This window comes from Mus caroli, chromosome 16 (assembly GCF_900094665.2).
Source record: "Mus caroli chromosome 16, CAROLI_EIJ_v1.1, whole genome shotgun sequence".
Taxonomy (NCBI): Eukaryota; Metazoa; Chordata; class Mammalia; order Rodentia; family Muridae; genus Mus; species Mus caroli.
Genome location: NC_034585.1, coordinates 85,268,268 through 85,284,646, shown reverse-complemented (window position 1 = coordinate 85,284,646; position 16,379 = coordinate 85,268,268). Strand labels below are relative to the sequence as shown.

At 47.4% G+C, this 16,379-nt stretch overlaps 1 protein-coding gene across 3 annotated transcripts in view; it reads right to left on the bottom strand.

Moving 5' to 3' along the window:
* The window catches only part of Eva1c (eva-1 homolog C), a 75,665-nt gene that overhangs the window by 9,649 nt on the left and 49,637 nt on the right, over positions 1–16,379 (bottom strand). For 2 of the 3 annotated variants that reach the window (XM_021185200.2, XM_021185198.2), the window contains 2 exons: positions 4,000–4,143; positions 191–268 (listed from right to left, as the gene is read on the bottom strand). In XM_021185200.2, coding sequence (XP_021040859.1) covers positions 191–268; positions 4,000–4,143 — 222 coding nt within the window. The remainder of the gene's footprint in view (positions 1–190; positions 269–3,999; positions 4,144–16,379) is intronic. The other variant, XM_021185199.2, reaches the window with a different exon arrangement.

The following is a 16,379-nucleotide window of genomic DNA, read 5'->3' as shown; positions in this document are numbered from 1 at the left end:
TCTCTCTCTCTCTCTCTCTCTCTCTCTCTTTAAAACAAAGCACTGGCTGCCACATGTATGTAACCACCAGCCATAACCCCGTTGTATCAGCAGAGCATCCCGACATCTCTGTGGCCTCCTACCACCTTGGTCTTCTGTGCCTATTTGATTTCATTTCAAAGGAAATGCTGGGGTAAGCCATAGAAATTACCGTATTCATCGTCTTTCTTCAGAGAAGGATTTAGATTAGCAACAGCTGGATCAACTGCCGTGAGTATGTACTTGGGAACTAAAAACCAAAAAGAAGTATTTTTAAAACATGGTATATTAAAAAAAAACACCTTTGCATTTAATATATATTTAAGTTACAATGTAGATAAAGATTTACAAAATACTTTTAAATGACTTATGGCCTATCACACACACACACACTGACACAGATGGCAATATGAGATCATCAATTGCTCAAGATAGGTGAACTCTTAGGCATGTTATTTGCACTATTTTTTTAAGGAGCTGGGGTTGTAGAGATTGCACAGAGCATCAGCTGCTGCAGAGGACCCGAGTTTGCTTCTAGCAATACATTGGGTAGCTTACAACTGCCTGTAAACTCAGCTCCAGGGGACCCACCTCTCTTTTCTGGTCTCTGTAGGCACCTGTATTCACATACCTCTGCACAGACATATTTCTTTTTATGCACATAAATTTAATACAAAGCAAATATTTTCTTTCAAAGGATCTTCAAATGGAGAAAGCTGAGGTAGCAGGGCTTCGACTTTCAAGCTAGCTCAGGCTACACAGCAAGACCCCATCTCAGACAACGAGGAAAGTAAACAAGCCGCAGCACACACGTCTAATGGAAAATGTGAGTAATGAGAAGGACTCAAGAATGAATCTCAAAACAGCACGCTCCGTGGGAGAAGGCAGTTACCAAACCCCATCTAGTGCATAATGATATTTATATGAACTGCCTAAAAAGATAAATCTAGAGACTGAAATTGATTAGTGTGTGTGTGTGGGGGGGCTAGAGAGCATGAGAAACTTTGGGGGGGTCACAAAAATGTGAGGGCAGTTACACAGCTTTCAGTGTAATGAAGGCCACTGAGGCATCTCACATGGGTGAGCGCAGTCGGGAGCGCCTTAGAAAGCTGTTCAGGGGAATCCTAGCATATCTGAGAGACAGTGAAGCAAGCGAACCAGTCAGGACCAGCTTTAACCTCACCACCCCCCGCCCCACCTCACCGCCCCCTCCTGCTCCGTCCTCTTCCAATTTTTCTCTGAACACCACGTCTTTACTATAAACCCAGAGGAGCCAGCAATCAGGGCTCACATGGTTCACCAAATATAAGGAAGGATGGTGCATGAAAGAAAGATCAGAGGTGTAAGGTCATCCTTGGCTATGTAAGGAGTTCAGGACTAGCCTGGGCTAGAAGAAAGAGCAGGAGAGGGAGAGAGACATAGAGACACAGAGACACACAGAGAGAGAGAGAGAGACAGAGAGTAAGGCAGACACAGACACAAAAAGAGACAGAGATATAGAGAGACGAGAGAAAGGAGATACAGTTACAGAGGCGAAGCACACAGCTGCCAGCTGGGAGAAGGGGGAGGATGCCAAGTACTCTAGCTGCAGAAAATTGCTTATTTTTCTTTTTGCCTCAACCCAGATGGTATCGGGGAGAAGCGGCATCAGGAAGAGCAAGTGAAGCCAACACAAACGCAGCAACATTCGCGGCGCAGAGACTCTGTAAGTCACCCAGCTACAGGCAAACCCCACTTCCGTCTCCGGGTGCTTAACTACACTCTTCTGGAAATATCCCAGGGCCAACAAGCAGAGAACAAGCCATAAATTGTGAATCCCCCAAATCCAGGAGACCCTGGCGGGCGCCTTTGTGCCACCAAGATGAGGGTGGCTTTCCGGAGAGATGCAGCAGAGGTGCTGGAGAGACACTGCATTGACCCCAGAATACAGCTGCACCAGGACAAATGCTTCCTAGCTCAATAACCTTCGCTCTCCCTGGGCTCCAAGAACGTTCTCTCCGAGTCCCTGACAGAAGTAAAGCCCAGGCAGTGTTCTGTGTTGTCTTTCCCTGAGCTCTCTCTCTCTCTCTCTCTTTCTCTCTTCTCTCTCTCTCTCCTCTCTCTCTCTGTCTCTCTCGCAACAAATTCTCGAGAGGAGATGAGATGAGATGAGATGAGATGAGATGAGATGAGATGAGATGAGATGAGATGAGATGAGATGAGATGAGTTGAGATGAGACTCCTGCTCTGCACAAATTTGAGAGGCTTTATAGATTCAGAATTGTAGAGAGACTCTTGCAGCAGACTGGCATTCTGGGACGAACTGTCAAGCAACCCACCAGATCATGGAGCTGTGAGACATCGGTCACCATAGGAACCTGTCTGTTTACTATGTGAGACAGAATATGCCTATAATTCTAGCACCTGAGAGTCGGGACAGGAAGAGCAAAAGTTCACAGTCATCTCTGACTACACGGTAACTTTAAGGCCACCCCGGACTACACGAGACCCTGTTTACAAAAACTTTCTTCAAACTGCTTCAGAATGGATTGTGGTGAAGGTAATATTCTTGAGCTGGCAATAGTAATGCCTGCACAATTAGATGGATATTTTAAAAAATAAAAAGCCTAGATTGTATGCTTGACCAGGCACTCCACAAATTTTATCTTGAGATAAAATTGGGCAAAGTCTAATGAATGCTATTCTGCGGGGGGGCGGGGAGGGGGAAGGCAGCCAGTTCGTTGTTGAACATCCAGCTTTCCCTCCAACTCCATACTCATTTCAGAAGAGCACACATGTGTCAAGATTTCACATCAGGCCACCATGGTCCCCTGCACACAGCTGCTGACTTGCTCTTAAGTAGCTTCCTGAAGACAGAAGCCAAGTGGAGCAGAGATTTCTCAAGACACGGGAACAGCACGTGGTAGCCCGTACTACATTGCATGCCTGCTGAGGGCGTGCAGACACGACAGCTGTGGGTAGCACAGTGGGCTAGTCACTGAGGGCCTCTAAATGGACCCAGAGGGCTAAAAAGGAGCCAAACAATACTTCTGTGAACTCGCACAACGACGCCAGTGAATTTCAGGGCTTCATAAGAAGCAAGATAGAAATCATTTGTTCTCTGTAACCTCAGCATTGTCCCAGGATGCTTGTCCTATCCCTATTCTCTCCATCCGCTGCTAATCTGATTGCCTGAGGTGCTCTCAAAACAAATTTGGCCCAAGAAAACCCTATTGCTTATCTGATGTGGATGCCATAAACTAGGACAATGGAGAGAAAGCGTCTGGGGTGTATGAGGCAAGCCAGCAGGAACTAACTGAGCTGATGGGCTCTTTCTGTCAGCAGCACAGTAGGGCAGGCACCCTTAGGGGCAAGCGCTTATGTTACTAGACTTTCATAGTGTCCGTCCCTTTGGTTTCAGCTGAAACCATTCTGAGAAAGAGATACCATGTACATCCAATAATATTCTTGCTGGTCATTATCATTGCTGTTCTTTTGAGATAAGAACTTCTATATAGCCCAGGCCAACTCTTGAATTCCCAGCAATCCTTCTGCCTCAGCCGCCTGAGAGCTGGGATTGCAAGTGTGCCCTGATATGCCCATTTCCTGTCTGACATAAACTGAGCATGCCCAGAGGAGTCCTCGTCCATCATTTTCACCTTTTAAATGTCTACTCCACGACTCTGAGCTGAACCTATGAATGTTTTCAGCTACCTTTTCTGCTTGCATGAGGAACTTAAACTGAGCATGCGCAGCACTGCAGACCGCCCCCCCCCCCCCATGGCACTTTTCTAGGTGGCTGTGTGTAGGCATGAATGACTCTAATGCACTCCTGACTCACTGCAATAAACCTTTCTCCGTTCTTCCCTCTCTTGGTCCTGCTTGTTGGCTGTGCCCTGCCCACTATGTACAATTAAAAGTGTCACACACTTCCGTTTGCACACGGCTACCAATTCCCTACCAGGTACGTGTTCCCAGAGCTGGTTGAGGGTTTATTCTTACCACATGCGTAGGCAACAGTGAGGTATTTTTTCACTCCTGGAAGACAGGGGCTTCCGAAGTGGTAATTATCGACGAGGACCTTACATCTCTGCTTCCCATAGCACCTCCTGGACAGGACTTGTAAAGCCGTGTAAGACAGGCAGTCTGGAAGGGAAGGGGCAGCGAGAGCGTCAGGCTGGTCTGCACTTGGCACCCCACACAGTTTAGAGCACTTGCTATATATAAACACACAGGGCTGATCAAACAGAGTCCAGTTCTCTGCTGATCTATCTCATGGAATCACCCAAGATGCTTTGCGCCAGCTTAGCCATCAGTACCTAGGGAGCCCTGAGTTTGAATGAACTAGTGAGTTCAAGGTCCTGCTTTTAGTAAATAGATGCTCACGATACCATCGCTAGAGTGGATGGATATGCTATGCTACGCTCTGATGCTCTCCCAGAAGTTCAAGGGCTGGAGAGCATGGCTCTTCCAGGGCATCTGAGTTGTTCCCAGCACCCACACGGAACAGCTCAGAGTCCCAGGGATCTGGTGTCCTCTTCTGGCCTCCAGGGTAAACCATCCTAGCTCTGGGAAGAGGAGACAGGTAAGTCCCTGGTGCTCACTGGCCAACCAGCCTTACCTACTTAGTAAACTCCTGGCCAGGGAGACTCTGTCTCAAGAAACAAGGTGGCTGGCATCTAAGGAGCAGCACAGGAAGTTGTCCTCTGGCCCATATACACACATGCACACATGTGTATTCACACACACACACATGTATATGTGCACCCACACACAGCACGTGTGCGCACGCACACACACACACAGGCACATAAATATACACACAAAAAATAATAGAAGAGGACCTGAAGAGCTGCTGGCTCCGTCTCTCCTTGTGATGTCCTGAACAATGACAAAACGCAAGCCCCCAATGCTGTTGGGAGGCCAGGGCGGTGCTCTTAGATGTCTCGGCCCTAGCAACTTAGAGCTCAATAAACTCCCATTCTTTATGTTACTTTGTTGCTGCTCTTTCGTTAGTAGCGACAGAACACTGACTACAGCTAAAATCATAGGCTAACCCAGCTGCCGTGGTTAATTAAGATGCCACACAATATCAGCCTTAGGGGGAGGAGTCGTGAGTAAAAGCATGACGTCAGGTGAGCCAGTGTCCTTGCAAAGCCTCAGTTTCCCCAGCCAGACAACAAATGCCCTGGTCCATGGGCCAGTGTGGTTATCATCTGAAACCCTTCATGGACAGTGTCTAGTGTTGGCATCCAAGGGACCTGGTCACCATCAGTAGTGTCCTCCCACAACCTTGGTACAGAATTTCTCCTCAGCTTGGTGCTCCTGGGAAGTAGACAGGCCTAGAGAAAGTTCTTTCAGGCATTAAGGATGTGACCTCGATGGGGGTGTTGGACCCTGGTCTCTTCCTCTTCCACCCTTTTTGGAGCCGTGGTCATGATGTCACAAGGATGGTGGCAGAGGCCATTGTGATTAGTAGGGGAAAGTAGGGTTTGTCACCCCAACATACTTAATCCTTTCCAACATGATATGACATAACATAGTTTTTAAATGGAAAGTATAAGCAAACTTGCTTGGTTTAACAACAACAACAACAACAACAACAATTTTTTTTAAGATAGTGCCTCACTCTGTAGCCCAGGTTAGCCTTGAACTTGTGGCAATCCTCCTGACTCAGTCCTCCTGAATGCTGAGGTTTTAAGGGTGAGTCCTCAGGCTTGGTGACGTTCTTTACATGTTCTGCTTATTCCATAGTTGAGACAAGGTTTCACTGTATATGGCAAGCTAGATTAGAACTGGTAATCCTCCTGCCTCAGCCTCCTGAATCTTGGCTTTTATAGGCTTGGCTCACTTCCATAAGTGTAAAAATCAAATCTGTATTGAAACAGAAGCCAGCGTTTAAATGGTGAGAGTATTCAGGTATGTTTTTTAAGAATGTAGAAGTTTCTGTAGCATTATTCAAACTATTCTTGGGACAACTTAGCTTTCCCAGTCACTATAGAGCATTTGTCTGGAGAATAACTCCAACCCTCTCAGTGTTTTTCCATACTACTTTCTTGTTGCTTTGTGAGTTGTGTGCATGAAGCTTAGTAGGTAGATTAAAAACATTGTTCAAGGACTGGAGAAATGGCTCAACAACTAAGAGTCTCTGCTGCTCTTCCAGAGGACCTAAGTTTGGTTGCTCACACTGAGACCTTGACACCCTCTTCTGGTCTTCTTGGATATTGCACACACATGGCACCACACACACACACACACACACACACATACACACACACACAGAGACAGAGAGAGATACACATAAATTTTAAAAAATTGAAGTTGTTTCTTCGAAGCCACAATTCACATGTATACACAAAAGACTAAAACCAGACCCCTTTCCTCTAACTTCCCCTCTCTCACTAGTAAAGTCCTTGATTTTCCAGAGAACATGAATGGCTATGACTCTCCAGAGGGCACAGAGAGATGTGATCCTTGCAGAAGTTGCCTATACAAGGAAGACTGTGCCTGTATGAGCTTAAAATCTTAATCAGAGGTTTTAAATATACTAGTCTCATTATTTCTTTTACAAGTTATACAAGAGTTCATATTTTAAAATAAAAACAAAACAACACTGGAGAGGAAAATCCCCAGCAAATACTACTGGTCAGGAAGGAGACCTTCCCCGCCAGTTCATCTTTAAGAGCATCTTTCTGAGCCATGTGTAAAGGCATAGGCTCACAATCCCAGCACCCTGGAGGTGGAGCTGGAGAGCCAGATCAGCAGTTAACAGCACTGGCTGCTTTTGCAGGGGAGCTTGGTTGTGTTCCCACAGCATCCACACAGTGGCTCACAACTATCTGTAAGTCCAGTTCCAGGGATCTAATGCCTTCTTCTGATCTTTACAGGTACCAAGCAAACATGTCTATATACACAAGCAAAGCTCTTGTGCACATAAACTAAAATAGATAAATATAAAAAGATTAAAGCACTCTCTTTGCCACTTTTCTCTGTGTAAATATCTGTCCCCCTCAATGGGGTTACACATATGTAACTTTGCATGTGGCTCGTCCCCTTTATTAACATGTTTGGGAATATGCAAATAAGCTTTATTTAATTTCAGGCTTTTACTTTGAATTATGTGGATGTGTGAAGGTCAGCGTGTAGGTATGTGCGTGTAAACGCTGGTGCCTGTGGCGGCCAGAGGGGTTGGGCTGGTCCTGGGGCTTGAGTCCTTACACGCTCAAACCACTGGGCACTCTCTCTAACCTCATCAGCGTTGCTTTTAAAGGCTTCCCTGATTTTCATCCACTAGTAACACCCAGGGGAAACATCTGGGGGTTTTCCCAATTTTTAACACAGTAAGCAATGTCACGTTGAACCTGCTTAGAGCTAAATATTTGTAGGCAGATACGGGACTTTCCATGGGAATTCGTGCTCATCGATTGCTCTGTCAAAGATCTAAGGCATGAATGCTGTGACACATTGACAGGCTATTATTTAGGGAGACAGGACCATTGTGTACTGCTGATGGAAATGAATATTCTAGAAAGTGTATGTTCTCTTAGAGCGATGAAGACATGGATGCCTGACCATCTGTGGGGAAAAAAAACCTAGAGTTTTCTTTGGCCAGGGTTGCATGTTGCCTTGGCTGGCATAAAACTCAGTGTGCAGCTAAGGATGGCCTTGAACTTCTGCCCCTACTGCCTCCATCTCTCCAAGTCCTGTTATTACAGACATGCACCAACGTGCCCAGTTTATGCAATGCTGGAATCAAAGCCAGAGCGTGGTGCGTGCTGGGCAAGCTCCCCTCACTGAGCTCCATCCGTCGTCCATCCTGGATATAGACTTTTAGACTGGTAGAAGAAAGAAAACAACCCCCCAGATCTAAGCAGTGAGGACCACTGCTGACAGACTCTCAACGTCCTCGGTGCTTAGGCCACAGAACTTTCCCCCAAAGACTTTATCTCATCTCCAGAGACTTTATCCTAGCCGTGACCTCAGGAAGTGGCCAAGGTAATTCAGGTCTGACTCAGGGCTGGCTGGCTGTGCCTTTCTTGATGCTGAGCTCCGAACCATTCCCAGGATTTTGTCGTTTCTTTAAAGGTGGTTATTTCCCGCCCACATGGGTTTTGCTTCTGTTGCTGCCAGGTCCCCTCCTCCCCAATACATGTGATAACAAGATATTCCACCATTTAAATTCTTACTTTTTTTGGCAATTGTTTAACACTGGGTCTGAAGTTAATCACTCTTGCAAGCCTGTGTTTATTTAGATAATTGGGCTGGCTGCTCTTAAGTGGCCCTGTCTTGGCAGTGGAGAGTTCCTGGCACCTTGATCTTGGCTAAAAAGTCCAGGCCTGCCCACACTTGGCCTTGGGACAGCCTTAGCCCAGCCTTTGAGGTCCATTGTGTGGTTTTTCATTCTCTTATTAAGGAAGTAGCAAAATGCCTGGAGCCCACCCAGAAAATGTGACCATAGCAGGAAATGACACACCGAGGCGGAGGCACACCCTGGTGCCCGTTCTTTGGGAAGGCTCCCCTATCCCCAGCCCAGCTCAAGTTAAAGGGCTGCTTTGGCTGGCGCTCAGAAGGCCAGCGATGGCTCATTGAACTCACCCCTGTCTTTCCTTTTCCCTTCTACCAGATGAATTTTAGTGGTAACTGGCTCACTCCAAGATCTTTCAGAAATGCCTCTGGCTGGGCCACCCTCAACACAGAGAACTCAGACCTCATTCTGTCTGACCCCACAGAACTGTTAAGATGTCACTTTCCATTGTCAGTTATTAGCTGCAACTTCCTTCTTTAATATTCATTTGCTAGGGTAGCAGCAGTGCACCTCTCCCCCCAGGCACACACCCGGAAGCCTGCTTTTTGACAGTTGTGGAAGTTGGAAGTCCACGACTGAGGTGCCATCAGGGCTGGCTCCATGGAGCCTCTGGCTGGCTTGTCTGTCTTCATGTGGCTGTCACACTGCACATGCTGGGATCTTGGTTTCCTCTTATTATAAAGGCACAAATCAGATTGTTCAGGACCCGCTTGAATGACCCCACATGAACTTAACCTTTCCTTTAAAGGTCCTCTCCGTAAATATAGGCACATCTCAGGTACTGGCAGGAGGGGTTTCAGAGTGAGTCTTCCAAATAGTCCTCAAGTTTGCAGCCAGAGTACTCGCCAGGAATTTATGTCCATGAACGCCCTCTTCCCACAGGCACCAAGCCTGGTCTACACAGTATGGCAGAAGGGAGGTGGTTGGTCATAGACACCCATTCCCAGAAGAAGCCAGCAGCTACCCCTTCACGAAAGCACCCTGGGCCTGTGACCAACAACCAGTGCCAACCTCTCCCCCATCGGTGCCAACTTCCCCCTATCAGTTGGCCACCTTGGGAGTACAGCCCTCCAACCAGAGACGTAACCTCGGGAGGTCTCCCCGCACTAAAAGCCAGAAACTCTGCTCTCAGCTGCCCCTGAATCCCTGCCCCACCGAGGCTGCAAGATGATACGTGTTTTATCGAAGCCCATTAAGAGGTGGAGTGTTTTATTACAGAGCAATCGGAAGTGAATATGCAGGTTGATTTTTAGGAATGTGTGGTTGAGGTAGTGGATTTGGGACTGAGCGGTGGGCAGGACTTAGAGAGATGTTGCAGAGAATTTTGGAGAAAATTAAAAGGGTTTGGTAAAAAAAAAACTCAGTCTCCAGCGACCTCATACCCTCAAGTCAAGAGAGGCTCCAGTGTGGGCTGCCCCAGTTTAACCCTGGATGGATACAGTAGGCTAGATGTCCCCGCCTGACATGCCCCAGCCATTGATTTGGCATCAAGCAATACCCGGTTTCCCTTCTCTATGCTATGCCAAATGAATACAACTATCTGTGTGCATGAAACACATAGTAGTGGGAAGTTCTGTCCCATACAAACCCGGGCTATGCAACCAACTCTGACCACCTCGGCCCCTGCCTTTCCATGCTTGGCCACCATCTTCTCTGTGGTCCCAGAGCACAGTTGCAGGAGTGAGCACTCTCATGCCCCTGTACTCACTAAGAGAGTGTGTTCCATTGATTGCCAGGTACTGGGCATCCCTGCGGGTGCGTATCACAGCACAGTGGAAGCAATCCTATGGCTTTAAGTGTGGCACACACACATACTGAAATCTACCATGGGGGTGGGGAGGTCTCTCTCAGTCACCCAATCAGCTCCTCTAAAAACCAGTCTACAAATGACACACGCAGAACCAAAGTGGTCAGCACAAATAAAACTTAGGGCTACTAATAATAGTATTTTTAAAAAGGAGACTTGAGTTGGGAGTGAGACTGTTGGGAGATCCAGCGGGAGTTGAATGGAGGCAGCATGGGGTGGATAAGATCAGAATGTACTGTATACAAGGGTATGAACATTAGAAATAATTAAAAAAAATGCTATTTAAAGAAGCCAATAGCCTGGTCAATGTAGCATGTGGGATATTTATAGTAGAAAAACCATTCAAGGGTCATTTACTCTCTACTCTGCCAAGAGCTTAAAAAATTATGAACTCAGTCAATTAATCAGTCAATCAGTCAATCAAGGGGAGGAACCAGGAGAAAGGCTAGAAACAATGTATACCAGTACAATGTACACATTGTATATACATCCATAATCCAAAGAAAGCAAATTAAAGCGATACTATGGAAACCTTCAGGAAAATCCGACCACCAAAGTTGCAGGGCAACCCAAAAGTTGTGCCTCACTATTTACATATGCAAATTGGTACACTAGTGCTTGTCAGAACAAACTGGTAAGTTTATACATATAAGGCAGGAAACACTGTGATGATATAAACAAGCCCCACCCACTTCTGATATAAAACATGTGGGAATTTATTCCAAAGAAATAGCCCATTAAAAAAAAACCCTACCAGCACACACTCGCCTACAAAATGTGTTCTGAAACTCAGAAACACAAAACCCTCCCCACAAGGAATCAACCCTCTAAGCAAGATGGTAGGCAGTGTTGGTGCCTTCTTGGCCCCATGGACAAAGACCCTTGCTATAAAGTTAAGGGAAAGGAGGCCAAAAGATAATTACAAACTTTATTCTTAGCCATCTGGACTTAGAAGAAATCCAGAAAAATAAGTATCTTGTCATTTGATGGTCAAAGCTGTAGCTGAGTCTTATTATTACTATTTATTACTGTTTGATGTTGCTATTGTGTTTGTGCCAAAGACAATGACGATGTTTTTAAAAGTCTGAGAAGTATCTTCCTCTGAGTCTTTGAATGCTGAAGCCATGCTGAGCTATTGGGGAAGCCAGAATGGTCTGTGACCACTATGTGCCTGACAGGCCATCGCATCTCCACCAAAGCACGGGCTCGCAGAGGGGTGTGCTGAGTCTAAAGCACATGGACCTGCCAGACTTCAGCTCATATGCATAGGAAAATACACAAATGAATCTGGAAAGCCAGATGCTCTGGGACGCCAACCCCAGAGCTCCCCTTTACAGGGCCCTGATGAGAACCAGCTCTCAGCTCTCCTGCACTCATCCTTCTGAGCCAGCGCCAGGTCTAGGGTAAAGGCCAAATGCGCCTTCCCCCTTCTTCAAAGCCATGTGCCTGGGCTGCAGGAATGTCTGGGAACAGAGCGGAGATCACACACACACACTCACACACACACACACACACACACCACACACACACACACTGACAGCCTGTGGCCCGGATGTGGCCTTGTAGGCATGTTGTCTTTGGCTTATTCGGTGTTTTAAAAGTTGGAACATTTCACATTAAAAAACAACAACTGGATTTCCAGCATCTTAGAAGAGCTTAGAGGCTGTGATAACACAGAGCCCACATCCCAGCCTGTAATCCAGAGCCAAGAATGGGCACCGAGCCAGGCTTACAAGGGGCCCTGATTCATTCACCCACCAAAGGTTCACAGGGCACCCATCCTGTGACAGGCGACACTCTGGTTGCTGACACAGTCCCTGCAGAGCTCAGCCTCTGGGACGAAGAGCCACCTACTTATTCCATGGAAGTTTTTACTGTGAAGGCAGAGTTCGTAACAACAAGGCTCTGTTCGGGCAGGTGGTAGGGAGATCTCTCTGGTGTCCGTCAAGGTGGCTCCAAAGAGGTGTGACAGAGCTGGCTACATATGGTGACAGAACAGCCAGAAGTCATGAGGGAAGGGGATAGAGAGGTACAGGACCACAGCTGGCTTCTGTGTCTAGTTACAATGGGCAGAGTACAGGATTTTACACAGTGGGGGTGTGGCCTGCTTAACTTAGGTGAAACCTTCCAGATGCTGCTCACTGGAGAAGGGAGGGAACCCCATGGTCCAGATGAGAGAAGCCCAGAGTGGGCTGGGAGTCAAGAGGCCAGACTGGAGATAAGCAGTCACTAGGGTCAGGTAGGAGGTGGATGGGCCACCTGGGGACAGGAAGTGTGTTTTGTCAGTTGGGTGACAAAGTTTATTTATACAAAAGGGACAAACTGAGAAGTTTCTAGGGAGTATCTTCCAGGTGCATGCAGCAACTGTGATGAACTGTGATGAACAGTACACCTGTCCGAAAAGCAAAGGTTTCTTAGCATCCAGATTGTCAAAGAAATGTATTAGCCAGCAAAGGCTAGTGTCTTCTAAGAGATTTATTTATTCTTACTTTACGAATGTGAGTCAAAATGAATACATGTATGAACACCATTTTTAAATTTGGGGAAGGTGGGCAGAGGGGTGAGATGCACGCCTGAAAAGGCAGAGGTCAACATTAGGTGTCTTTCTGACAAAATCTCTCTCTCTAAATCCAGATCTCATCAGTTAGCTAGACTGGCTGGCCCCCAACGCCCAGGTACCCTCCTGTCTCTGCCTCCCAGTCCTGGGCTTTCAGAGGTGCACCCTCACATTTGACTTTTTCTAATGAGATTACTAGGGACCAGAACTCAGGCCCTCTCAGGTCCTCAGGCTTGCGTATCATTTCACCACCAAGCCTTCTCCCCAGCTTTGCATGCCTGGCTCTGCCCCGAGGGATGAGTACAGACTTGAGGCTTCCATGTTTAGTCCTCAGGAGCTCCTACCTTCCTTGGAGACCTTCCCACTGTAGCACTGAGAGAAGAAAGGCTTTAGGGGTCATTGGTGCAGCTGCGAGCTTCATCTTCATTGCTGCATGTGCTGGGGACACTGTGCCCAAGAACTTGGTGAGGGACAGGGTCAACGGGTCACTTTGGCCAGAGCTTAAAGTCTTTGTTCTCATACTCTAAACAGGGGCAAGATCTTCAAGCCACAGATCTTCTGTATCTGCCAGGTTATCATTGGTGTTGCAGCTCTGGGCTGCCCTGAGGATTCCTCCGGCTCTTAAGGGGAACCTGGGGTCTACTGTTTCAATTGGTTGGTTTCTCTTCCCAGGCAGTGTGCTTCCCACCTAGCTCCCTTGGAACGGGAATGTCTGAATGTCTGTAGCCACCTAGCGAGCACAGAGCCTTCAGCCAGTGGATCTGCCTTTTTGGCTGAATATTTGTGTGCTCTGAAGAACAGCTGGGGCAGTTGCTTGCTGTGGATCCCTAAGACACATGTTAGATTTAATAAGCCTGAGAAACAGGGCATCCTTCACCCAGGTTAAGAAATGATGTCGAGCCATTGGAGTAGCTGAGGGAGTGAAGGGGCCTGTCACCAAGCCTGATGACCAGAGTTTGATTCCTGGGACCCGCTGGGTAGGAGGAGGGAGTCAACGCCCACGCGCCGCTCCTTACCACTGCAAATGCACAATTATACAATGAATAAACAAATGTAGAAAATGTTCTTTAAAAGAAACGGTGTATGGAAAGAGGCCTGGGAGAACGCATAAAGGTAGAGCCCACGGCATCCTGCCTGTGAATCCTCTCTTGAACAGCAAAAAAGCTGAGAGGATTTTGATATTAAGGGTACCCTTGTCCAGCCACAGGATGTAGCTCATCCTTAACAGCAAGCCTAAGAATGGAAGGTGCCTACACAGCCCAGGCCATGGTCCCATCTTCTAATTCAATAGGCATGGAGACATTGAAGAGAGAAACTCCCACATCTCCTGTCTCATGGTCAAAGTGATTTGAGAGAGAGGGCTGAATCAGTCACTCAGGGATCACTCGGCAATGGAGTAGCGAGTGGAGCCATTAACAATCGGAACTGACCCTTACAGGTGCCTTTTGGCCCACTTGGGAATCACGCAGGTGACACAGAAGGCTGGCTCCTTATCTAGAAAAGAATAGCTGAGAGCGCTGGTGCCTTTGTGACCTGCCAGGACTGCCCCGTGACAGATGTCCACCATTCTCAAGAGGAAAGCATATGGGTCAATGAAATGGCTCAGCAAGTAAAGGCTCTTGCTGCCCAGCCTGCCAACCTGAGCTTAGTTACTGGGGCCCATGCAAATAGCCCTTCCCATATAACTAGACACAATAAGAAAGAAAGGGGGATTTCCCAGGACATTGCATATGTGCCACTCTTATTACAATTTTTAGCGACTATAATGAAATATAGATGGTGTAACTTTAAAGAAAAGAGGTCTATTTTGATTCACAGCCCAACTGCAAGGTACATACTGAATTATAGCCTTCTTAATGGCATGAAGAAGCATGGGGCTTCACACAGCTTCACACACAAGTGTGTGCCTCTTCTGATCTCTCTCTCTCTCTCTCTCTTTCTCTCTCCCCTTCCTCTTCCACAGCCACCAGCCTTGAATCATATACTCTCTCTACTCCAATGACTCTACCTAACCCTAAACACTGTCCAAAGGTCCACTTCTAAATAGCATAGTGAGATTCACCCTCTTCCTTCTTGACCCCCTCCAGTGGGGAGTTTCAGCATATGAGCCCTGAGGGGGCACACTGAAATTATATGTAAACCACAGCAACCCTTCCCTGTCCACCTCACAATGCAAAATCCCATGCTCCTGTCCACAAGAGTCCTATAGCCTTAGCTTAGTCTGACAGTCGTTTAAAAGCCCCAAGGCTCAGCCGAGACTCACACTGACTCTCTGCAGTTGTAAACCTGTACAGTCAGAACAAGTTCCATTTTCCAAGGGTGAAACAGGGGTAGTGTTGCTGTTCCAAAGGAAGGGATGGAAAAGTGGGGAAGAATACTCAGCCCAAAGCAAGACTGAAATCCTGCAGGGCAAACACTAAACCCTAACGTGCCAAGACCAGCCTCTCTCACATACTGTGAGGGGAGGAGGTTCCTGCGCCTTGCCATGGCTTCTTGCCCACAGGACTGCTCTCCTGCAGCCTTCCTCACTGAACGCTGCAGGTACCCATGAATATACCTTTCTCAGATACGCACAGCCCAAACTCTGAGGAAGGCGAGGGAGAGTAGAACTGAATGAGACCTGGGAGGCCTATGCAAAGGAGGAAAAAACAGGGTAGACAAAAACTTAGACCAGAGGAGGCCCTCTAGAACTGCCTACAGGCACTCCAGAAAGTCTGAGATGAACTGCGGCTTTTTATAAGCTACCCCTAACAGACAGTGTGTGAGAAAGTCTGCAAATTAACAGAGCTCTCAATGGTGAGGTGTAAAGGTCCACATGACTTGTACAGTTGAGGCTCCTCCTGGCTTCCTCTCTTGTGAATACATTTTTTTTTTTCGAGGCAGGGTTTCTCTGTGTAGCCCTGGCTGGCCTTGAACTCACAGAAACCTGTCTGCCTTTGTCTCTCAAGTGCTGGGATCAAAGGCGTGCACTGCCCCTGCTCAGTTGAATGCATTCTTAATCAATTCCTTCACTTTGCTTGCTTCTAACCACACCCAAATCCTTGTTCCAGACATGAGAGGCAGGGCACCCCAGCAGATACCCACCAAACTCCTGCACCCATCAATATCAGCTACATTAGACCATGCCTCACCTGGGGGCTTTCCACGGGGGCTCCAACCCCATGGGTCACTTCTCCCAGGGTTCCCTCTGAAACCTCAGGGGAAGCCACCATGGCGCCACAGCTGCACTCCTGAAATGCCAGCCTGGCCCGGATGCCAAGGGCCAGCACCCAGGAGCTGCACACAGACCTGTTTGACTCCAGGCCTTTTTCCAGTTGTTCTGACATCAGCAATTGGCTGGCTTCTGTCCACACTAATCTCTCTAGCAAGTGTTTTTCCAGCCACACCTTTATAGCTTGTTCTTTGGTTCTTCCTTGGCCAGACTGAGAGTTTTAAAAATCTTTCCCTTTGGTCCTGAGTTTTACTATAAATCTGACTAAAAGCAGCTAGTAATGGCCACACAGCAGCAAGAATCTTTGTTGATCTGAAATCCCAGCAAATAAACGATCATCTTTACACATGGTGCTCCATGGAGTTTTAGGGGGTGGACCCCATACAGCGGGGTTCTTTGCTCTTTCCTTCCTTCTTTCCTTCCTTCCTTCCTTCCTTCCTTCCTTCCTTCCTTCCTTCCTTCCTTCCTTCCTTCCCTCCCTCCCTCCCTCCCTCCCTCCCTC